Below are 23603 nucleotides of genomic sequence, written 5' to 3'. Positions count from 1 at the left end.
GAGAAATATCCTGCTTTTCTAACCTACATGGTGATGCCTAAGCCAGGTTACAGAGGTTATACTGATTCTTGATGTTGTCCTCACAAACAGATCACATTCTTAATTTCCAGCTCTTCCATAAAGGAATATACACTGTTTCTGAGTGGCTTAAAGGATTTTCCCAGCTGTGAGGAAGTAGACAGGACTGTGGACCAAGTCAGGAGACCTGGGTTCTAATTCTGGCTCTCACGCTCACTTAGAATGTGATGTGGGTGAGTCTCTTCGTCTCCACCCTGTGGCTGGCTGAGTTTCCTCATCTGCAGAACATCTACAGAATGAGAGACGGGCCGGGGGGGAGCAGGTGATCTTCAAGGTACTTTAGAGTTAACATTGTGTCATATCTACATGGTGTATAACTTGGAACTTGTATGTGGCAGAGGAGGTTTAGAGACATTATCACTCTTATTTAATATGTTCCTTTTAATATAGGAAGTTTATTTGTCATTGCTTTTGAGACGTGGCTGTCACCCTTAGGAGGGCTCTTGATGATGCTGTTGTACAGAATGGAAACTGACTTTAAGAAGGTATTTAATGATCATCAGAGCATATTTATGTACTACTCTCTTGTATGTGACCTGTGTCTAACGTAGGTTTATTCTCAAGGTGACTCATAGACTTGGAACTGGAAGGAATCTAATCCATCCCCGTCATTTTATGTGTAAAGCATAAAAGCAATAGCAAATGCCTGTCTCATGGATTTTATGTGCCAGGGACTCTTCTAAATGCTTTACATATATTAACTCACTTAATCCTCCCAGCAGCCTTGAAGTATGTTCTCTATTTAAATAACTAAGAAGCAGAGAAGTAATTTATTTACAATTATACACCATAAAGTGACAAAGCCAGGACTGGAACCCAGGCAGCTTGCCTGTACTAGGGATATGGTTCAAGTTAGCCCAGTTATCTAGCACCGGACTTTTCTGTCATCAGTAACCTAAAATGTTTCACTAAAAGGAAAAGACCTAACAAACCACCTATTGTGTGTTTCTTCTAGTTTTATGAAGAGTAATTTTGAGAGTTGCTTCAGTAATGTGATTGCACAGGATTAATTAAATGAACACCAAAGCTTTTGTAATTGAACTGAGTGACCCAGGAAGAGCTGAATAGCAGTTAACTGACCTTAGACACATCTATTCATGGACTCCTTTTTAGTTTGCAGTGCTGCACGATGCATTGTAAAACTAGTCTGTGTGCATACACATGCATTATTTCTGCTTACCTCTCATATATGGGAAGCAGAACATTTTAGGGATTAAGACATCTGTCTCTTGCTGTTTAGAAGCCTCTGCTCCCTGCCTGGCACTACTGGCTGTTGGGAATGTGATGACAAATATACCCTTGACTGGTTCACAGTTTGTTCCAGAGACAGATAATGAGGCAACAGTTCCAGTACAGTGTGAATCCTGCTGCGATAGGAACACAAATGCAGCTTTGAGCTCCTGCAGCTTATTCTTCAGGGGCTTATTTTCTTGTCCTGTAAGTAGTACACTTTTGAGATAAGGTGAAGACAACAACACTGTTGCTTGTTCGCTTTGTGTTCTGTTTCTTTTGCGATTGGCATAACTGAAACAAAGAAATGAAAGATGTAATTCTGAGGTTATGCAGTTGAGTGGCCCAGCTGGGAACAGCACTCTCCAACCAAATCAGGGCTTTCTTTCCTCAAACAAGGTATCTCAAAATGTAACTTGGTGGTTTTGTATGTCTTCATTGTGGAGAGGTTTTGTGCTGTTCCTCTTTTTTTTTTTTTTTCGCAGCAGCACCAGAAACATGTACACTTTATTGAATGCCATTGTAGAAAAGTGTGTGAGGATAAAGGGCTGATACAGGACTCGGCTCCGGGGGCAGGGCGAGGAATGGAAGGAAGGTGGAGCACGTGGGACACAGGTTATGGGCGGAGCTGCTGGCCTGAATGATGTCTCCTGATCTATCGATGGGCTTGGTAGATCAATACTGGGATGACAATGAGCAGAATGGTCATGAGGATGCCCAAAATCAGGGCCCAGATGTTCAGGCACTTGGCGGTGGAGGCATAGGCCTGGGCCCCAGTCAGGTCGCCAACCATCTTCCTGTCCCTAGACTTCACGGAGTAGGCGAATGCTATGAAGCCCAGGCAGTGGGGGTTCATGAAGAGGGTGTTGAACAGGGACCAGGCGACATGGTCGGGCACGGAGGTCTCGCTGCGGATGTGGATCACGGTGGACGTCGGGGGAGCAGGGTTGTGGGGCGCCCCCAGCACAGCCACCTCCTGCTCCTCCTTGAGCAACTCATAGTTGGGAGGCTGGCTACTGTTGACAGGAGAGAAGAAGGTTTGGACCGTGTGGTTCATGGTGTCCTGCGAAAGCCAGCGGTGGTCGGGTTAGTGGGATGGTTCTCAGTTCCTCTTTTTGTTTATAACCTATTTTTCCTTTCAATAGACTTGGTTCTTTTTTTTTTTTTTTTTTTTTTTTTTTTTTGAGACAGGGTCTTGCTCTGTTGCCCAGACTGGGGTGCAGTGGCATGATGGTGGCTCACTACAGCCTTAGCCTCCTGGGCTCAAGCGATCCTCCCACCTCAGCCTCTGAGTAGCAAGGACTACAGGCACGCATCACCACACAAAGCTAATTTTAAAATTTTTTGTAGAGAAAGAGTCTTGCTATGTTGCCCAGGGTGGTCTTGAACTCCTGGGCTCAACCAATCTTCTGTCTAGGCCTCCCAGAGTCTTGGTTCTTTTCACTAGGACATTCTCTTCCTCCACCAAATTATGGCGGTAAGAACTTTGTTTATAACCTTAAAATGTTCTTAATAGTTAGTGGTGTTAAAATTGGGCCATTACACAATTACACACTATTCTTGAGAATGTCTAGGAGTGTTTTATTAAGTAATATGCAGTTTCTTTAAGGTAAAGGAGTGATAGGGAGCTGAGGCTGTATGCATAGGGTGCTTGGTTTTGTTTCTCTGGCCGAGTATACCCTTAAGAGTGTTGGGCAATAGAAAATGGATGGAATTCAACTCCTGAATCTGCTGTTACCTTTGGCAAGTTACTCAATCTCTCTGAGGTTATGTTTGGAGGTATGTGAAATAAAAATAAAAATAGCTATTTAGTTGAGTTGTTAGGAAGAATAAATAACATTTGTAAAGTGTCTCCATGCTGGCATGCCATAGTAACCCCATAAGTGATTGCTGTTATCTTTATAAGTGAGATATACCAGTGTCTTTCTGACCATACTGTGGGATTTTGAGCTACTAGTGTGCTTTTGCTTTATTCTTGGTCTCATTCCTTCTTTATGTCTCAGAATATCCCTGTTGTTCCAAACCAAAGTTTGAGCAGACATAGTGTGGTAAATGTGGATAGCCAGTGTCCAAGGTAGCTGGTTCTATTTATTATATATAGAGCTGATCACTGCCAAGTTAAATTAGAAAGAGAAGACCAGAGTTTTCCTGTCAGTTCTAATGGTCATCACAGTCGCATGTCCACGGTATAAGGACAAAGGACACTTGTGATGTACTCAGGTATTGCAGGCGGGGGCGTGGTAGTAGCATCCAGCTCCAGTCTGCCCCTGTCTTGCCTCCCATCAGGGCTGTAGGCTGTGGACCAAAGAGCGCACTCGCTGATGAGAGCCATCCTGCTGGTGACCTCAGTGCTGCTGACCTGGGTTTACATCCCAGCCCTGCCACATTCCTACAGTGGGAGGTTGAACACATTTCTTAACTTTGATGAGCCTCAGTTTCATCATCTGTAACATGAAGTTAATGGAACCGTGGAATCGACCTCGCAGAGTTGCTAAAAGAATTAAATGAAGTCACAGATGTTTAGTGCCCAGCACAGCGTCTGGCACACAGGTAGTATAGAGGAAGTGGTAATTTTAGTTTTCTTTCTACCTTCTTTGTGGAGGACATTCATGCAAGCCCTCTCTTTCCCTTTTTACCTCTTTTCTTCCAGTTTGTTTTTATCCCTAAGAGTATTAAAAGCAGTAAACAGGATTTGGCTAAATGGACATCAGTAGTATTTTTGAAAAAACTAGCCACAATCCAGTTATATCCCTTCTCATTCTCCTAAATCAGTGTTTCTAACCTACTGGTTGACATCCGTTAGTAGATTATGAAATCCAGTGGGTCACAACCACAATTTTTGTTTACAAATGGAATAGACTAAAATAGGAAAAAGCGACAATCTGTATGCATATTATTGATAAATATTGTTTGAGAAAACCTTTGTTCAGGTCCTGATATATTTCATACTGTGGTTGTGAACTTTTACAAGTTCAAAGAGCTCTTCTAACAAATTACGCACTGTACGAATTCTGTGTTGTTTTTCTTTCACTGAGAGCTTTTTTAAACGTGATGATACGGTTTCCTTATTCATTATTGCACTGTAGCTCTTCTGTGGATAAGCATTGGTACTGAAGATAGTACATTAGTCCTGGTGTTTTTAGCCCGGAAGACCTGGGCAAAGCAGGATAAGCATGCATTGCTACGAAGTGCATCAGAGTTTTGGAGCAGAGTCGGGGTAGATCATGTATGGTGGGAGGTAATGATCCCAATGCATAGATTCTTATTCTAGTTTTCTGAGGGTGCTTTGGGGTCAGTTACTATTCTCTTACCTGAAATAAGTTAGAAAAAGAAAAGGAGGAATTGCAGTTTATTTGCAGGGAAATAATGAGCCTTAGTGAGTTGTATTTGGTGAAGTGCTTTGATACCACCTCAAAGGCATTCCTGAAACTTTACTCTCCTTTCTCTGCCTAATGGGTTATATTTTGAAGTTGTGATCCAATTATTGCTAACATAGTATTTTAAATTCCCACTGTGCTGGGCACATTAACGAAAATCCCTTGAGTAGATCTGCCTCTGCGCACCTTGATTCTTGTTCGTTCACCACCAGTATGTAAATATTTCTCTAGTGCTTTTTGTGTCCTAAGCGCTGTGGATGAAAATGATAGAAATACCTTTCAGCTTATGACTTTGCTCAGCTGCTTTCAGAGCACTGAGGAGTTTGTCTTCCTAAAAACGATAAACTAGCATTCTTATTAAGTTGCTATTAGAGTTTTATGGCCAGTGCTGCTATTGGTGGGCCCAGGGGATATGAAATTTCCTGGCCATGAGTTTGAAAATGGTAAAATCTAATTAAAAACAAGCAGGCCAGGCGTGGTGACTCACACCTGTAATCCCAGCATTTTGGGAGGCCATGGTGGGTGGATCACCTGAGGTCAGGAGTTTGAGACCCCAGCCTAGCCAACATGGTGAAACCCCATCTCTACTAAAAATACAAAAAATTAGCCAGGTGTGGTGGTGGGCACCTGTAATCCCCGCTACTCAGGAGGCTGAGGCAGGAGAATCTCTTGAGCCTGGAAAGCAGAGGTTGCAATGAGCCGAGATTGCACCATCGCACTCCAGCCTGGGCAACAAGAGCGAAACTCCATCTAAAAAAAAAACAAAGGAAAGAAAAGAAAAGAAAAGAAAGAAAGAAAGAAGGAAGGAAGGAAGGAAGGAAGGAAGGAAGGAAAGGAAGGAACCCAAGGAAATCGTAGTACCATAAGAGGAAAGAATGACATACTCCTACACTCCTGCAAGACATCCAGGATTACAGAAGACCAGACTGCCGGTTCCCGCTGGGGTGCTCACACTATAGCTGTGCTAGGGGACCACATCCCAGGTACACAAATAGGCCTGACCTGTGTTTATCTTATGGACTTGAGAGGAGAGGCTGCCCTTTTGAACACTTTTTTTTATTGGATAGACTTTACTGGTGCTTAGGTAGGGGCTAACGTCAGAATAGATAATAGCCCTTCAGTCATAATCTTCTAAAAACTGGCTTTTCTGGCTCCAATTCTGAAGTTGCCCTGACACTGTAGTCTAAAGGATTAGAAAGCGAGTTCTAAACCAGAGCTCCAGGAATCAAATGATACTGGTATTATCAATAAAAGAAGCCAGGGAACCAACAGGTACCTTTCTTTCCTCCCATTCTGGTTTCTGCATGTGTGGGTGTGTGGATCTTCTTCCTCCTCTGTAACTTTTCCACTTAGAAATGAAACTGACCTTTTTTCTTCTTTTCTCCCAGACTCGCTCTTTACTGAGCGTGTTTGAAGAAGATGCTGGCACCCTCACAGACTACACCAACCAGCTGCTGCAGGCGATGCAGCGCGTCTATGGAGCCCAGGTATGCCGCCACCTCTCCCCTGAATACTGCAGAGTGGGCATCCTGTCCTCTCATCCTGAACTTCCCTCAGAGGTTGAGAAATTGGAATCCGAAGAATATCATTTAAGACTTTGAGACAAAATCAGAATTGTTTTCTCACTGCTTTTCACCTCAAAAAGCTAAGGACAGTCTGTTCTCATTGCTTAAGAAAGAGTGATTTTTCTGTAATTAGAACCGTTAGAGACGGACCACATAAATGCTTCTAATTTTTTTTTTTAATTCAACCCAATGGGAAACATTTGAGTCTCCTCTTCCTACTTGTGAATAAGTGGGTCCAGTATTTTGAGACATACTCTTTGTCTTTTTCATAAATGGGCAGTCTCAGATGTCAGTGTGGGAGGGCGGAGATGTTCTTTCGACGGCTTCCTCTGAAAAGACTTGAGTCACAGTTCTGAAACTCGGGTGCTTTGTTTTGTGGAACAAATATCTCTGGCTTGCAAAACCATGCAAAAGAAATTGCTGAGTAGCAAAAGTGAATCTTTTTAACGTCAAGAAGGGCCCATGTATGTTGCTTTCTGAGACAAGATTTATGAGTTACTTAAAAATAAAATGCTTTATGTTACAAAGCATTGAACACATCACAATATTATGGTAACTGATCATTTTCATTATTGATTCCTTGCTGTCTTAAATCTTATGTGTTGATGTTTTTCTTTTTTTTTTTTTGTGAGACGGAGTCTCGCTCTGTCGCCCAGGCTGGAATGCAGTGGCCGGATCTCAGCTCACTGCAAGCTCCGCCTCCCGGGTTCACGCCATTCTCCTGCCTCAGCCTCCTGAGTAGCTGGGACTACAGGTGCCCGCCACCTCGCCCGGCTAGTTTTTTGTATTTTTTTTTTTTTTAGTAGAGACGGGGTTTCACCGTGTTCACCAGGATGGTCTCGATCTCCTGACCTCGTGATCCGCCCATCTCGGCCTCCCAAAGTGCTGGGATTACAGGCTTGAGCCACCGCGCCCAGCCATGTGTTGATGTTTTTCTCATTAATAATCTCTTCAGGAATATAGGTTGGGCATCCCAAATTTGAAAATCCAAAATCCGAAATGCTGCAAAATCTGTAACACACAAACGAAATGCTCATTGGAGCATTTTGGAGTTTTGGATTTGGGATGCTCGACTGATACAGCAAATACTTCAAAATCTGAAAAAATCCTAAATCCTTCTGGTCCCAAGCATTTCAGATGCGGGATACTTCACCTATACCACATTCAGCAGTATATAGCTCTTACTAATCATATATAGTCATTTCTTATTACATAGCTCCACCACTGGTATTACTGCTCATTGGTTTATTAGTCATTTCCCATCCTACGGGAATAAGACTCAGTCCTTGCCATTGGGGAGCTGATAGTTGGGTTGGGAGGCAGACAAAGCAATTGCCAGAGAGCCTTAGAAGGGCCAGGAGAGGAGGGCCACCCAACCTAGTGGGGTTGTGTTGGGCACCCAACAGGAGGATGATTGTGAGGGTTGAGATCTGGTGAATACTCAATAGCATCCAGGAAGTTCCAGGGCCTTTTAGGTTGATTACTTTATTTACATTCTCCTAACAACTCTGAGGTGGGTATTGTTATTGTTACTATGACTATGGTATTGGTCAGGAAACTTAAGGATGCTAATAGTGAGAAACTTGTCCAGGTGCACCCATTTGATTCATGGCAGAGCAAATCAGCTGGAGCCAAGCTGAGACTCTTCACTCCTAAGCATAGGGGAGGTGGCAGTAGACGTGGAAAGAAGCAGCTGTACTTGAGAGGTATTTAGGAGGCGGCTTGGTGATTGATTGGGCGTGAAGGGGCCAGGTGGTAAAGGATGAATCAAGAATGATGTTCAAGTATTCATCTGGAGCGGCAGGGTGAATAGATGGGAGAAGACAGGAAGAGGAGCAGGGTGCGTGTGAGTGTGTGTGCGTGCCTGTGAATGCATAACTGTTACGGGGATGCCTAACTGTAATTCTCTGTGGAAACACTGATTTTGAGGAGTTCATGGGACATCATAGTGGGTAAAGAGATCTTGTTGAAAGTTTGGATCCAGAGTACAGGGCTGGAGATATAGACAGGCAAACTATGCAGTAATGTATAAGTGTAACTTATTAATTAGAACTAGCTTTGGGCTGGCCTGGAATCCCAGCACTTGGGAGGCCAAGATAGGAGGATTGCTTGAGGCCAGGAGTTCGAGACCAGCCTAATTGATATAGTGAGGCCCTGTCTCTACACAAAATTTTTGTAAATATTAAAAAAAGAACCAGTTTCTTTTTTTTAATTTTTAATTTTCAGAGACAGGGTCTTACTCCATCACCTAAGATGGAGTACAGCGGCATGGTTATAGCTCACTGTAGCCTTCAACTCCTGGGCTCAAGTAATCCTCCTGCCTCAGCCTCCTAAGTAGCTAGGACTGCAGGTGCACACCACCACACCCAGCTAATTTTTTTTCTTTTTAATTTTTGGTAGAGATAGGGTCTTACTATGTTGTCCAGGCTGGTCTCAAACTCCTGGCCTTGAGTGATCTGCCTTAGCCTTCTGAGTAGCTAGAACTAGTTTTAATGACCAGAAGAATAATGTGCTCATCTGTGATTTTATATGTTTTGTTAGTCAGAATTTAGAGATATGAACACTGTCAATTTTAATTTGTTTTGTATTTTCCCTAAATATTCTAAATTTAAGAAAACAGGAGTGTTCTTACTGGGCTTATACCTGAAATTGCTTGCTATTCAGCAATTTGTATTTCATCACTAAGTGATTTGTCTCTTATTTAAGGCTTAAAAGCCCCAAGACATAAGAGACTTTGTCTCTGCTACTCGGAGGAGTCTCTGTTCTGCCTTTCGGTGTCTGTCAGAATCATTTACTTGGGGATATCCAAACACTGTCTCATGCATTTTTTTCTTTTGAGGCAGAAAATGACATTTTGCCAGAATTGAGTGGGTCTTTCATTCCTAGAGGCTGTAACCCAGCTTTTAATGTGCAGCATATGATCATCACGTGGGTTCTCCTACTGGCCAGAAACCCTTCCTCCTGCCTCAGCGTTTCCTGCAGCAGTGGCTGGAGAAAGTGCTGCCAAATTCAAGGACAGAGTCAAGCAGTGATTGGCTGTGTTCGGATTGGCTGGGCCAGGGGCGCTTGGTTTTTCAGGTTTATTTGAAAGCTTAGGGGTTTTGTTTTGTTTTTAATTGAAGAAAGAAATCTTTTCTGATTCCTTTTTTGATCTGTTTTCATATGTATATTTTAAGATAGTATATTTCTCAGAGTTTTCATTCAAGTTGTTTCCCCTAAAGTTATGTTTTCTTGGTTTCATTGCACGTTATTCCATAAATATTTTACACCTAGGCATGTTGAATTTGATTGATACTGTTTTATTATTTCCTCTTTAAAAAGAGATTCTCCATAAGATACAGTTTTTCATTATATTACCAAAGCAGGCATATGCTGCTGATAAATGATAAGCGTTCATAAAACATATTTTAATCAGACTACACAGTAAATTTCTGGATGCTGATTTTGCGAATGTCCTTCAGAGACCTTAGTTTTAGAAAGAGGAAGAACAAGAAAAACTAGAGGAAAACTTCTATGAGCAGTTTTGCTGATTGTGGCTAGTTTGGGAAAATTTTAAATTTTGTTTGGCTTAACCTCTAGAATGAAACTGTAGGCTCTAAGCTGTTTTCAGCATCTTACAGTAGTCCCTGGAGTCACATCTGGTAATAGTCCATTGTGGGTTCTTTGAATGAAAGAAGCAGTATACCTTTCCAATGCATTAACAGAGAACAGCCTGGTTACCTAGAACACGCTGTTTTTCAAACTATTGGCTAAATAAGTTAACAACTTCGGTTATATCTAAATAGATACGTATGCATATATATTCAGTTAATTCTGCTCAAATTTTGCATTCAACACATTGGAATTTATTTTCATTCTTTATCTCGGCCTGTAGAGAGGTTTAAAGAGGTTTACAATTTTCTAATCTTTTAAAATGGATTTGTTAGGGGCTTGCCATGAAATTTATTTAGGTCATCTTGCTTCTCCTCTCAGCTGTTACTGAGAAAGTGGGGGCAGGGGTAATAATGTTTCTGGCCGGTAGGACAGGAAGGCTGTCCCCAGCAGTATTCATGAAACCTGGCAACCCTTGTAACCTGGCGTTCTCTTCCACCAGATGACAAACCTATGTGGTTGCTAACTTCAGTCTGTATGAGATTTTTTATTTTGTTTTTGCTATTTTTTTTTAAAGTAAATTTGGGATGGAATTTTTTTGAAATGAGAACCATGATTAAGACTCTCACTGTCCTTCAGCAAAGCAGGTTTGATTTAACACAGCTACATGTCTGCAGTTGTTCTTAACCAAAGCTTTCAGAATACAGAACTACTGATCAGCTGATCTTAAAAAGTCCTGATGGCTTTTTTTTTTTTTTTTTTTTTTTTTTTTTTTTTGAGATGGAGTCTTGCCTCCTGTCGGGCCAGGCTGGAGTGCAGTGGCCGGATCTCAGCTTCCACTGCAAGCTTCCCCGCCTCCGCCCGGGTTTACGCCATTCTCCTGCTCAGCCTGCCCGAGTAGCCCTTGGGACTACAGGCGCCCCCGCGCACTCGCCCGTGGCTAGTTTTTCGTAAATTTTTTAAGTAGAAGACGGGATTTCACCGTGTTAGCCAGGATGGTCTCGATCCTCCTGATGCGTCGTGATCCACCCGTCTGCAGGGCCGGGCCTCCCAAAGTGCTGGGATTACAGGCTTGAGCCACCGCACCCGGCCAAAACTCCTGATCTTAAAAGCCTGAACTGGAGGTGGGACTAGTATTTTCTCAAATTGGAGTAAAGACAGTGGGAGGGAATAGGAGTAAAGTATGCATAAGTTGGTGTTATAAAGAAGAAAATACTTTTCTTTAGAATGATGATATAGATACCTAGCTAAACAAGTGAATGTACTGACTGGGAAACCAAATGAGAGTAGTGAGCATCCAGGAGTGTGAGCTTGTCATGGGGGAAGGCGAAGCACATGGGAGGCAGATCAGGGTCAGAGCTGCGTGTTTTAGTAGTGACAATAGTGGCCTTCCTTAGGCACATAAAAGTGCCACACAATAGGCTGGGCACTCAGCTTTCACAGCAGAGGAGAGGTCTTTGTATAGTATGTACTTACAGATGAGGAAGCTAAGATTCAGAGAGGTTAAGTAGCTTGCCTAAGGTCACACAGAATTTTAAACCCGAATCTTTGACTGCAAAGCCTGCACTCACTCTTAACCACTGTACTTGCTCTCCTGACACGCTAGCCACCATTAATGGCAGCAGAGGCCAAAGAAGTATAAGCTTTTAGAGGCTCCTCTTGTCATTATGGAAGGACCACCCCTGTTTATCAGCCCACCGCTTTGTAATATGTTAGAGGCAGGACCCAGTTCCCTTTTGTATCACAGAGTAACTTTCTTGGTTTCATTAGTTTTTATCCATAAATGTTCTAATCAGTGTGTTTCAGCAGTCCTGAAAACCAGTCACATTGAGGCTTGTCTGACAGAGACTGGCAGGAGGTGCATATGTAGCTTAAGGTCGGAGGAGCCGAGGGCCTGAGTGGCTCTTGGAAACGACTTCATAGACCTGGGTCCTGCACTTGGTCTGCACGTGGGATCTGCAGCTTTCCCTCATGCTGGCATTGGTAGCTTTCAGATAGCAATCTAAAAGCTATTGCGTTTAGATTATTCTGGGCTAGGCTCATTCATTCAGGTACAGGAGTTAAGTGTGTGACCTTGGACTTCACAGATCTGAGTTCCAGTCTTGGCTCAGCTGCTTGCTGTGTCACCTTGGGCAGGTCAAGCCATCACTTGATTGCCTGAGTTTCCTTATCAGCTAAACAGAGGCCATAAGAATACCCACCTCAGAGGGTTCTTGTGAGTGAATCCTGTTAAGACCTGTAAAATGCTAAGATCAGTCTCTGCTCACAGAGTGCTCTCGGTGTGAACAGAACCGTCTTCTGTTTTATGATGATAATAGTTACGATGGCACTATTCACTGGCACTGTTAATTTGAGTTAAATAGAAGTTTAGTCGTCTCATCCTTTCTTGAAGGAACAGCAGTATTTGCCGTCTTTGCCTCCTCGCCAGACATTGGGTATTTGTTCCTCAAGCCACCTCAGTCTGGGCTTGGCCTCCACCTTGCATGGGAGGCAGCTTAGTGCCTGGCTCACAGCCTCTCTCCACTCTGCCCGTGGGCAGGATCTGATTCTGCTAACAGCACCCTCCTTGAGACTGTCTTCCATCGGTTCCTCTGACAGGCTGTCTCCTGGCCCCCTCCTGGGCTCTGCCCCTTGTTCTTGGTGGTTCTCTCCTGGTACCCTTTTGCTATGTATCCCTGAAGTCTTGGTGTCCTGCACAATTCCTTTGGAATCCTTCTCTGGTGAGTCTCTGTTCACTCCCTGGGTAGGATCACTTTAGCAACTGCCTGGCCATTTCTGAATCCTTTTCTAGCCCTTGCCACTTTCCGAACTCTGGGTCTTTATTCAAAACAGTGTTTGCCTGTTGTCACTGTGCAGAGTTAGCTTTAGCTCTTTCCTGGGCGATTGCAGTTCTTGTCATCAGGAAGACATCTTCCCCCTTTAATTTTTCCTCCATACCACAGCTGGATTACTTCAAACCTTCCTGTCACCTCCTCATCTTCACATGCCTCCGTGGCTCTCTGTAACCACAAGGAAAAGCATAAAATCCTCAGCGAGTCACGCTAAATCCTTCATGAGCTGCCTATCGGCCTGCTCCTCTCATTTTGTTTCTGGCTGTTCCAGAACATACCAGACCCTTTGCACACCTTCCACTCTGCTGTGCCACTCCTACTGCCTGTTTCTTTATCAACCCCTTGCCCTGGCAGATGTCCTTCCTGGCCTCTGAGACTGACTGCAAGCCCGACAAAGTTTCTCTGACACCTTTTCTTCCTTCCTTCTCTCCCTTCCTGGCCACAGTGCCCTTGCCCTTCACCGCTGTGCCCGAATGCCTCGCACACTTGTTGGTCAGAGCACGTAAGACATAGTGATGGGGTTTCCTGGTCCCTTCGTGGACTCTCAGCTCCCAGAGCTCAGAGTTAGATGTTGCCAGTGCCCTACACCATGTCAGGCCCCAATCAGTGTTTGGTGGGTAGCAGTCTGGCCTCATAGGTGTTGAATGAAGGACTGAATTTGGGACAGCCCCACCTAAAAGCAAGGACACCTCACAGCACTTTTTTGTCATTTCCAAATCCATATCCCCTCCTCAGTTCCTTGGCTGAAGGCACTGTTCTCCATCTGGCCTTCCACATGGGCAGCACAGTTCTCTCTGACTCCCCCGCCTTCCTCACTCACCGCACCCTGCTGTTTCTGCCTCAGGAACACCTCCGTGCCCTGCTCTGCACTTTGTGCCTCAGGCTCAGACCCTTGTTTATCTCAGCTTCTCCAAGTGGCCTCCTGATCTGTCCCCTTCATCTGTTCTCTCTCCCCCGTCAGTGTTTTCTTCCCACCACCACCACTCCTGGTTTCCTTCCGCCCGTGCCTGAGCTTCTCATGCTCCTGCCTGAGTTCCTCAGTGCTTCCGCACTGCCCCTGGAATAAAGTCCAGGTCCAGCAGGCATCCCCTGTGGCCTGCCTCACATGAAACGCTCCAGACGCGTTCTTGCCACACCCCTTACTCCTCCCTGTGTGCATCCTGCCTCGAGGGCTCGTGAACTAGTGCGACTCGTGACCGCCAGCTTTGTGGCAAACACTGGGTGCTGAATGTGACTTTGAACCTCTTGGCTCTAGGCAACATTTCCAGCCAAGTAGTTGGTATAGATCGATGTGGGTTTCCTCCACCCAACTCTCTTGCGTCTCTGTTCATAGTCACCATGGCTGCTGTTGCACACAGAGGCCCCCGGGGGTTTCAGGTGACAGCTGCAGTTAGTTAGCTTTCTGTGCCACAGAAAGATAAACATTCCTTTGCCAAATGCCCAGTTTTCCTTTCGGGCTTGCTAGCCGCTTGACTTTCTGCCTTGGCAACAGCCCTGGGAGGTTGTGTTGAGCGTGGGAGATGCCGTCGGCAAATCCTCCTCAGGTTGTCCTTTTGAGGCTTCTCACAAAGCGGTGCATAGTATAAATGGCAGCCAGAGCGGCCCAGAGTGCCCAAAACAGTGCTGTTCATGGAACTCCATTGAGAATTCCCATTGTAGGCCACCTCTTTTGCTCTTCTACCCCTAGAAAAGTGTGGGACTTAGCTTCGTATCTCTGGGCCCTTCAAGTCCTGCCCATCAGAGTATCGAGTAGGTACAATTTTGGACTTTAGATTGGAATAGCATAATAGTCAGAATATGGGCTTTTGATTTCGAGTCCTGCATTGAGTTGTTGCCTGCTAGTCACTAGTCACGTGGCTTTAGAAAGTTATTTATCCTTTCTGAAGCGTAATCTCCTTATTTACAAAATGGAAATGATAATAGTGTCTACTTCATGGTGCACTGTGAGGATTAAATGTGATGATATATGAAAAACATTTAATAGCAACATCAAGTACTTGGGACAGACTCAGGGTTAGCAGCTATCTTTATTGATGTTATTGCTAATATTTACTCCTCACTCGGGCTCCAGTTTTTGCAAGTCCTGTTGCAGAGATATTTTTGCAGCCTTACCTCACAGGGCACAGGGCGTGGATTCATTAGCTGATGTTGGTAAAGCATTTCCTACAACTTTTGCATACAGTAGAGTAAGTATGAGTAAGATTCAAGTTGATCTCATTTGAAAGACTTTTCACACAATGTGCTCTGTTCAGGGCCCGTGGCAGGCTGCGTTGGAAGTGTGTTGGTTTCCGATGAACTCATACTGGCTGCACAGAATCGTAGCTGGCCTTGCAGCCTGAAATATTACACTAGGAAAACGGCGCAGCATTTTCAAATGGTATTTCTGGGAGAGACCCGGAGAGTCTCGTTGTTCGAAGTCGTTTTGGAAGGCAGCTGTTGTGTGTTGCACGCTGTGCCCCTTCTTCCCTGAGCAGAGGTGGAGCTGTGTGGCTGTGTGGGTGGCACATGTGTGCCCTCCCCTTGAGCTTTGGGTACAGCCTGATGCTGGCAGTTCCCTGGCAAGTTTTCCCATTACATTTGGAGCACTTGCCAGTAAGTTCTGAGGAAGAATTCTAGCGGCCCATGGTCGTTGCTTGTTTGGAAGGACTGGAGGGTGGGTATATGTGTTGACCAGTCTCTGAAGGAGGCATATATGGGGAAGTGACATTTTAGAGTTGACTAAAATAAAGAAAAGAATGAATTAGAAGAGTAGAAGCTCCTGGGATCTGAAATGTGTAGCTTAAGAGAGCCTCATGCAGAGGGTGTGGCAAAAGAATGGGTATTTGAGACATCTGATGACAAAGCAGGATCAGTAATCCATGGCTCTTGGGCCAGCATCTTATTTTTGTAAATAAAGTTATATCAGAATGAAGCAACATTTACTTGTTTACGTGTTATTTCTGGCTTCTTTTGTGCTATAAAGCAGAGCTGAATCGTTGTGGCAAAGACCATATGGCCCACAAGCCAAAAACATTTACTCTCTGGCTCCCTACAGAAAAAGTTTGCCCACTCCAGTATAAAGCAGAGGCCTTCTCCTTTCCTGCCTGGTAGTAGAACTTGGGATCTTAGTAGCATTTGGGAGTGTGGATTTTAGAATCGAACAGCTCCAGGTTCACATCCCAGCCCTGCCACTCATCAGCCGTGTAGCTGTGCACAGGTGGCGTAACCTCTCGGTGCTTCAGTTTCTTCATCTGTAGAATTGAGTTGTTAATTAGAACCTGCTTTACAGGGTCATTGGAATTAGATGAGGTCGTGCATAGAATGCATTTAACATAGGGTCTGGCATGAATTAAGCCCTCTGTAAATGTCAGCTGCTGTTGTAAAGATTCTGGGGGTCTGCAAATCATGTTCCACATGGTGCTGCTCTCAGGCAGATGCCAAGGTAGCTTGAATGAATCCATCTGCTGCTAACTCAGGAAGGAGGAGCACAAGATTTTCAGTCATTGCCGAGTATCAGCCCAGTGAGTGAGATAAGACGTTTGTTCCCATGCACTCTGATCTTCAAAACAACACTGCTAAAGATGGTTGACAGGTAGTAGGCCCTGGCCAATCGCTTCGTATTGTATTTCATTTGTGATGTTTCCTTGTATGGTTAGGAAGGATTTTTCCCCTCACCCCATGATTTCAGGTATTGTTTTAAACTTGGAATTTACATGAATCTTCTAACCTTGTTCATTCATTCATTCATTCATTCATTCATCAAACATTTGCTGAGAGCTTGCTGTGTGCTAAGAACTGTTGGACGTTCCTGTCTAAATGAAGGACATTGTGCTTGTGGCTTTGTCTGCTTGCTGGATTCTTGACTATGTGGCTAGAAGTCACATTTCTGGTTAGTTTTGAAAGGAGTCGAACACCAGTAGGATGTCAGAGCCAGGCACTTTTGTTGTATTTGTCTGACTTTTTTCTGAGGAAACAGAGCCACATTTCCTGGTCTATTAATGTCTGTTCCTTAGAGCAGAGCAGGAAGTCAGGGAACAGGTTGGCTAGTCGTCCGCAAAGAGGGCCAAAAAAAGGTAGGATTTAGCTCTGCTGTATTCTGCCAAATAGGACTGGGAAAAATAAAATAACCCCCCGCAGAGCTCAGACCTTAGCCTTAAAGAAACAACCACCCCAGGAGAAATAGCCAGTGGAGGCCGAGGCCAAGAAGGTAGGCCAGTGTCCTCCCATCATCTGTGCCACGTCAGACCCAGTGGCTGTGCTCCTTAGGAATAAACCCTGAATCTTAAGCTTTAACTGAGCTTTAGAAATGTAAGACAAGTTTTCTAGGCTGCCCACATCAGTGGTAGGAGGATAGTGGTAGAAAACCGTGGTGTAGCCAGAGATTAGAGGAATAAACAAGAGGAGAGGAAAATGAGCAGTATGGGCTGGTGAAAATGGCACAAAACAGGCCTCCCAGGGCTTCCTTGAAGAGTAGGGCTTCCTTGGGTTTTCTGGGACAGTAGGTTTAGCTGTGCTTCTGTTACCATCCATCATTGCCAGTGAGTGTTCTAAGCCTGGTGGAATCTGACCTTGTCATATGTTGCTTCAGTCCCCGCTGTGCTTCCGGTATGTGTGAGCCTGGGCCCCGGGGGCCTGCACACCTTCCCACTGCCTCACTCCCAGCCTGATCTGGCCTCCAAGCGCACAGCTCTTGCTCCAGCCGTGCTCCACTTCAGAGCTGTTCAGACAGGCAGTGCACTTCTTCCACGTGTTGGCGCCTCCTAGAAAGCTCGTCCCCATGGCTGACTCCTAGTCTGTCTTCAGGAGCCTGCTTAAAACATCTCTTCCCTGGAGACTGTCAGAGCCTCCCAACACAGCCAGTATTTTTGTTTTGCAGTTCTCATCACACTTGTAACTATTTTTTTGATGCCTGCTTCCGTAAAAAGTCCCATGAGGACAGGGACTGTGCCCTTGTTGAATGTCTGGCACATTATAATTGCTCACTACATTTCTTTATGGACTGAATGACCAAAAGGAGCAGTCATTTGTAAAGGGTTAAAAAATAAAATAGCAAGCTTTAACCTTTTGATTTGTTTTGGTCTTGTTTTCCGAATGTCTGAACAAAACATTTTATTATTTGACAGGCACACACATATTCTTTCTTTTTTCTTTTCTTTTTTTTTTTTTTTTTTTAGCTACATCTGCTGGAAAGGGATTTTTTTTTCTTTCATAATTTTTTTTTTTTTGGAGACAGGGTCTCACTCTATCACCCAGGCTAGAATGCAGTGGCACAATGATGGGTTACTGCAGCCTCAACCTCCTGGGCTTAAGGGGTCTTCCTGCCTCAGCCTCTTTAGTAGCTGGGACTACATGTGCATGCCATCCTGCCTGGATAATTAAATTTTTTTTTATTTTGCAGAGATGGAGTTTTACTGTGTTGCCTAGTCTGGTCTCAAACTCCTGGTCTCAAGTGATCTTCCTGCCTCAATCTCCCAAAGTACTAGGATTGTAGGTGTGCACCTACAGTAATACTTACCAGTATTACTGGACCCAGCCAATATTACCTTTTAAGGGATTCTCGGAGATGGCATTTTTCAGTGACTTTGTATACATTAGACTAATCTTACTTGCTTTTTCTCTTCTCTCCACAGAATGAGATGTGCCTGGCCACACAACAGCTTTCTAAGCAACTGCTGGCATATGAAAAACAGGTAACTTGGTGTTTATGTGGCCTATGATGCTGCTGTGTTCAGGACTTTCTTAAGTGGAATTATCCAAAGGCATCCTTAGAGACTTAAATTATTTGTTTCATTTTCTTCATAGTTTTTTGTCTTTTCTTTTCCCTTCCATTGATGTATTGAAATCAGTGATTATCCCACAGTGTTTATGAGGTATTCTAATTAGCCTCTAGAAGTAATTAACTGCCATTGAGGGTTCCGAATCTTCAAGGGACTACAAGTGAATCAACATTAGCAATTCCAGGAAATAAACACTGAAAGTAAAAAAATATGTTTGGCAGAAAGGAATGGCCACGGAGGGTCAGATGAGTGCACCCTGCGGGCGGGACGAAGGGGATAGCTGTGACTCCCTCTTCAGGTAGGAACTTCTGACAGGACGTGCTCTTGGAGAAGAAAGGACGTCGGTGTGGAGGGTAGTGTTCTGCAGGTGATGCTTCGTGCTGAATTCCCTGGCATTCACTTAACACCTGCTCCTTTATTCTTTGGTCTTAGAACTTTGCTCTTGGCAAAGGTGATGAAGAAGTAATTTCAACACTCCACTATTTTTCCAAAGTGGTGGATGAGGTAAGATAGCAACATAGAAAATTTGTATTTGATTCTTTCTTGAACTTTGTTTTGTTGTTATTTTGGCCCACTTTCCCTTTTTAAATATCTACTTAAATATCTGAGAAGGTATCTCAACTTGTTGATCTTCCAAGGCTCCTTTCATAGAATAGGTTGCACGCTAACTATTACATTTGTTTCTGGTTTGAGGGGAAAGGCTGCAATATATATGAAGAATAGACCAAAAGAAAGATTTCTGAGAATTCAGTTTCCGAAGGAGAGTATATTAGTTTCTCAGATTGCCATAACAAATTGCCATGAATAGGTAGCTTCAAACAACAGAACTTTATCCCCTCCCGGTGTGCTGGAGGCCAGAAGGTTGAAGTCAAGGTGCTGGCCGGGCCACACTCCCTCCATTGGCTCCAGGGAGAATCCTCATGCATCTTTTGATGGCTCCAGGTGTTCCCTGGCTGTGGCAGCATCACTCCAGTCTGGCTTTACATCCCCTGTACCCCTCATGTTTTTCCTCTTCCATGTCTTCTCTTCTTATACAGACACTTGGCATTGGATTTAGTGACAATCCAGGATGATCTCATTTCCGGATCCTTCATTACATCTGCAGAGACTCTTTTTTTTCAAATATTCACATGTTCTGGGTGGTCATATCTTTTAGGGAAGGGGCACAGTTCAACCCACTACAAAGGGTTTATTTTTATGGGTTTTTTATTATTTTTTTAATTTTGTAGAGATGGCCTTTTGCTTTATTGCCCAGGCTGGCCTCAAACTGTGGCCTCAAAGGATCCTCCTGTCTAAGCCTCCCAAAGTGCTGGGGTTACAGACATGGGCCACCATGCCTAGCTTACTACAAAGGGTTTAATACAACTGTTCTTATAGCTGTATTGTACAGTACATTTGGAATATTTGTAAAAAAAAAAAAAAGAAAGAAAGAAAAACAAAACAAAACCAGGTATTATAGGAAAAGTGCATAAATTCTAATTGTAAAAAACATGAGAACTCAGATGCTACTAGTGCTGGACAGAACTCTGCAAAATTAGGTAGATATAAATAGTTCCATCTTTTAAGGAGTTTCGAATACTCAGAAAATCATGATAAAGAATAAATATAAAGGAATGTGCAGATGCCATTTAATTGACCAGTTATTGATCTGCAGTAGATACTACAAAGTGAGAAACTAACATTCATATAAAACTGTACTGATTGCATTTTCATTTATTCAACAAACCAGTTCAACAAGCCATGATTTATTCAACAAACATTTACTGATGACCTCGTATTTAGCAGACGCTGTTCCAGGCACTGGAGATATAAAAGTGAACACGTCATATGGTTTTTATTGGACGTTGTCCTCTACCCTACTAAACAGTAGGAAAAAGACAAACTTATTCTCTTTCTATACTTTTAGCACTCAGCACACTTTGGTCACCAAAAAGTGTGGGTTTTCCCCACATCAGGCAATTCTGTGACACTAGCTGGCTGGCCTACAATTTAACTGAATTCCGACATATCTACCTGGAGATAGCCTCAGATCCCACAAGTTAAGAGCATGGTGCCACCAGACTACCCCCTCCCCTACACTTCAGATGCCAATTGCAAGTCCAGGCCTCTGGTACTTCTGACAAACCAGCTATAAACTGGGGGTTCCTGCAACATCCCCCCCAGGCTTTGATTATTTGCTAGAATTGACTCACAAATCAGGGAAACACTTAAATTTACCAGTTTATTTTAAAGGATATTACAGAGGACACAGATGAACAGCCAGATGAAGTGATACATAGGGCAAGGTACAGGGGAGGCGACATGGAACTTCCATGTCCTCTCTGGGGACGTCACCCTTCTGGGCACTGCCAGGTGTTTAGCGACCTGGAAGCTCTCCAAAGCCTGCAGTTCAGGCATTTTTATTGGCAGCTTCATCACATAGATATGATCAACCTCTGGCTCTCTCCCGTTCTGGGAAGACGGGGTGGGGCTGAAAGCTCCAAGCTTGTAATCATGGTTTGGTGTTTCTGGTGACCAGCCCCTATCCTGGAGGCCACCAGGAGTTGCCTCATCAGAACAAAAGACACTCCCATCACCCAGGAAATTCCAAAGGATTAGGAGCTGTGTGTCAGAAACTGGAGTCAAAGACCAAATATTATAACAAAATATGTTCCTAGCACCCCTATTGCTCAGGAAATTACAAGGGTTTTAAGAGCTCTATGCCAAGAACTGGGGGCAAAGACCAAATACATATTTTTTATTATATCATGAGCTCAGATGCTGTGGCTCTCTCTCAAATGTGTTGAAATGGATAAAAGGTACATAGAAGATGTAATTATAGAGGAGCAAAAGTGATTTTTGGAAGGTGGAAGAAGAGTGTTTCTTGATTAACAGTGGAAAGATAACCCACGGCGAGAAGCAATGGACTGCACCCTGGAGTCACATGTGTCCTTGAGAAGAGAGCTGCTAAGGAAATGCGGTTAGTTGTTGAAACCCCAGAAGCAAGATTTCCAGTTTAAAATATTTACTTAGAACCACGTTGTTGTGGACAGGAATGATGATTGTTTTAGTAGGGAGTGAATAGTTCCCAAAGGATGGAAGTGTGGTTTGTATTTTTTATTTTTTGAGACGGAGTTTTGCTCTTGTTGCCCAGGCTGGAGTGCAATGGCACGATCTTGGCTCACCACAACCTCTGCCTCCCGGGTTCAAACGACTCTCCTGCCTCAGCCTCCCAAGCAGCTGGGATTACAGGCATGCGCCACCACGCCCAGCTGATTTTGTATTTTTAGTAGAGACAGGGTTTCTCCATGTTGGTCAGGCTCGTCTTGAACTCCTGACCTCAGGTGGTCTGCCCGCCTCAGCCTCCCAAAGTGCAGGGGTTACAGGTGTGAGCCACTGTGCCCGACCGGAAGTGTGGTTGCTCCAGGTAGTATCATGGCGCCCTGGAAGGTTAGCTCTGCAAGGAGTTTCCAAACAAACCTTTTGATGTAAAGACCCAGAGAGTGAAAGCAGTTAGCCCAGGTGGGGCCTAGATCTGGGAAGAGGAGAGTAACTTTTGGGGCTGTTTTCTCTACCTGGGCCTAAACCAGGTTGAAAAAATTTTAAGGCAATTTATTTGACTTAGAAATTAAAGGAGAGTTCAACAAAAAGTAGAGATTTATGTGGCTTATATCTAATAGAATGCATTGGAATGAGGTCTTCCATGTTATAAGTCACACAGAGATTTCCATGCATGGTGATTTCCCTAAAAGCAGAGTTTCTGGACCACTTCCTATGAGTGCACCTGAGACAGGATGTCATCGTCATTAGAGTCCACTGATTGAAGACCGAGCACATATGCCAGGCACACTGCTCTGAGTGTGTCCTGTTCATGTCACTGTCTTGTCCTTACATGTCTTAGCCATGCAAGGGAGATGCTGTTGTCCCCATTTTCTGTATGGCAATGCTAAAGTGGTGAGAGGTGGTGCGTGCCCCCTCCGTTCTCAGTGAAGGTGCTCTGGTCAGTAGTGATTATCCTGTACAACTCACAGCTCAAAAGCCCCACGTTAAAAGCTGATGACATAACGCCCTTCATTCTTGGGGAGGAAATGAGTGGCTGGGAAATGTACCATTTCTGAAGTTTCTGAAGTGCATAACCATTGGAAAGCCACTTAATCTTTCTGAGTTTTGGTTTCTCCATCTTGTATGGCATCAGAAAGGCCCATTTAATTGGGCTGTTACATTGATTGAATTAAATAATGTCTATCAAAGCATCCAGCACAGAGCCTGTTAACTGTTAATGAAACACAGTACCTTTCTTATAGAAGTTATTCTGGAAAAGTAGTCAGCACATTCTGTTCTGAAGGCAATTACTGGCATGGCTGTCTTCCCGTGTTACCCCCAAAATATAGCTGTCATGCTTCGACTTGGTTGAGCGATAGGGAAAGTGTTAGCAGCTTGCCCCGGTGCTACCTGGCCTGGCAAATGGTTGACCTTAGGCAAGTCTTTAAGCTTATAAGAGTGGCCTCTGAAGCCACAGCCTCGAAGGACCAGATCTGTTGGGAGATGCATGTGCAGAAGGTTGATGCATATGCGTGCCTGCCAGTACTGGTAAAGGAAACTTTGCCACATGTTGAATCCAAAAATGATTGCTGGGTGATTTCCCCTTAGTCACTCAGCAGGAATCCCAAAATATCTGGAAGTCTGTGATCTAGTGGGAAAATCCCTTCCACTGTATTCATTGCCGACGTCCAGATTCCCAAACGTGAGCATAAAGGACACATTCTATGTCCCAGGCTAGGTAGTGGAAAGTAAACGAATCTTAGATCCCAGCAGCCCCAGATTAAAAGCCCCATATGCTATTTATTTGTCCTCTGGATTTGGAGAGCTATTTGCATGTCTGTAAAGTGGTGATGATAAATAATACCTAACTCACAGAATGGGTGAGAACTCCTTAGTATTAAGCATAGCTGGCATACAAAAAAGTACTCAAAGATGCACTGACAGGGATGATTTTTATTTCTCCTAGATAATTTGCAAAGTTAGAATTTACTGAGTTCTTGAGGTAGAAGGGGAAAAAGAGTCAAGAGCTGTTAAAATCATCTGGTGAGGAGCATCACATCCTAATGCAATCATCTTATTCTCAGAAAGGTCCTTTTCTAGACTATAGGTCTGAAATCTGGCTTTTTTTTTTTTTTTTTTTTTTTTTTTTTTTTT

At 43.9% G+C, this 23603-nt stretch overlaps 1 protein-coding gene and 1 pseudogene across 4 annotated transcripts in view; one reads left to right on the top strand and one right to left on the bottom strand.

Annotated features, from left to right (window-relative positions):
* The window catches only part of APPL2 (adaptor protein, phosphotyrosine interacting with PH domain and leucine zipper 2), a 65197-nt gene that overhangs the window by 2310 nt on the left and 39284 nt on the right, over positions 1 to 23603 (top strand). For 2 of the 3 annotated variants that reach the window (XM_017895320.1, XM_017895317.1), the window contains exons 2-4: positions 6074 to 6172; positions 18282 to 18341; positions 18861 to 18932. In XM_017895320.1, the coding sequence (XP_017750809.1) occupies positions 6074 to 6172; positions 18282 to 18341; positions 18861 to 18932 (231 nt within the window). The remainder of the gene's footprint in view (positions 1 to 6073; positions 6173 to 18281; positions 18342 to 18860; positions 18933 to 23603) is intronic. The other variant, XM_017895318.1, reaches the window with a different exon arrangement.
* Positions 1797 to 2419, bottom strand: LOC108544264 (interferon-induced transmembrane protein 3 pseudogene; annotated as a pseudogene). Its single transcript, XR_001889783.1, has one exon. The product of XR_001889783.1 is annotated as an interferon-induced transmembrane protein 3 pseudogene (transcript).

The sequence above is a fragment of the Rhinopithecus bieti genome, unplaced genomic scaffold (assembly GCF_001698545.2).
Source record: "Rhinopithecus bieti isolate Rb0 unplaced genomic scaffold, ASM169854v2 scaffold_24306, whole genome shotgun sequence".
Classification (NCBI taxonomy): Eukaryota; Metazoa; Chordata; class Mammalia; order Primates; family Cercopithecidae; genus Rhinopithecus; species Rhinopithecus bieti.
Note: the sequence above shows the minus strand (reverse complement) of the source record. Positions and strands in the feature narration are given on the sequence as shown.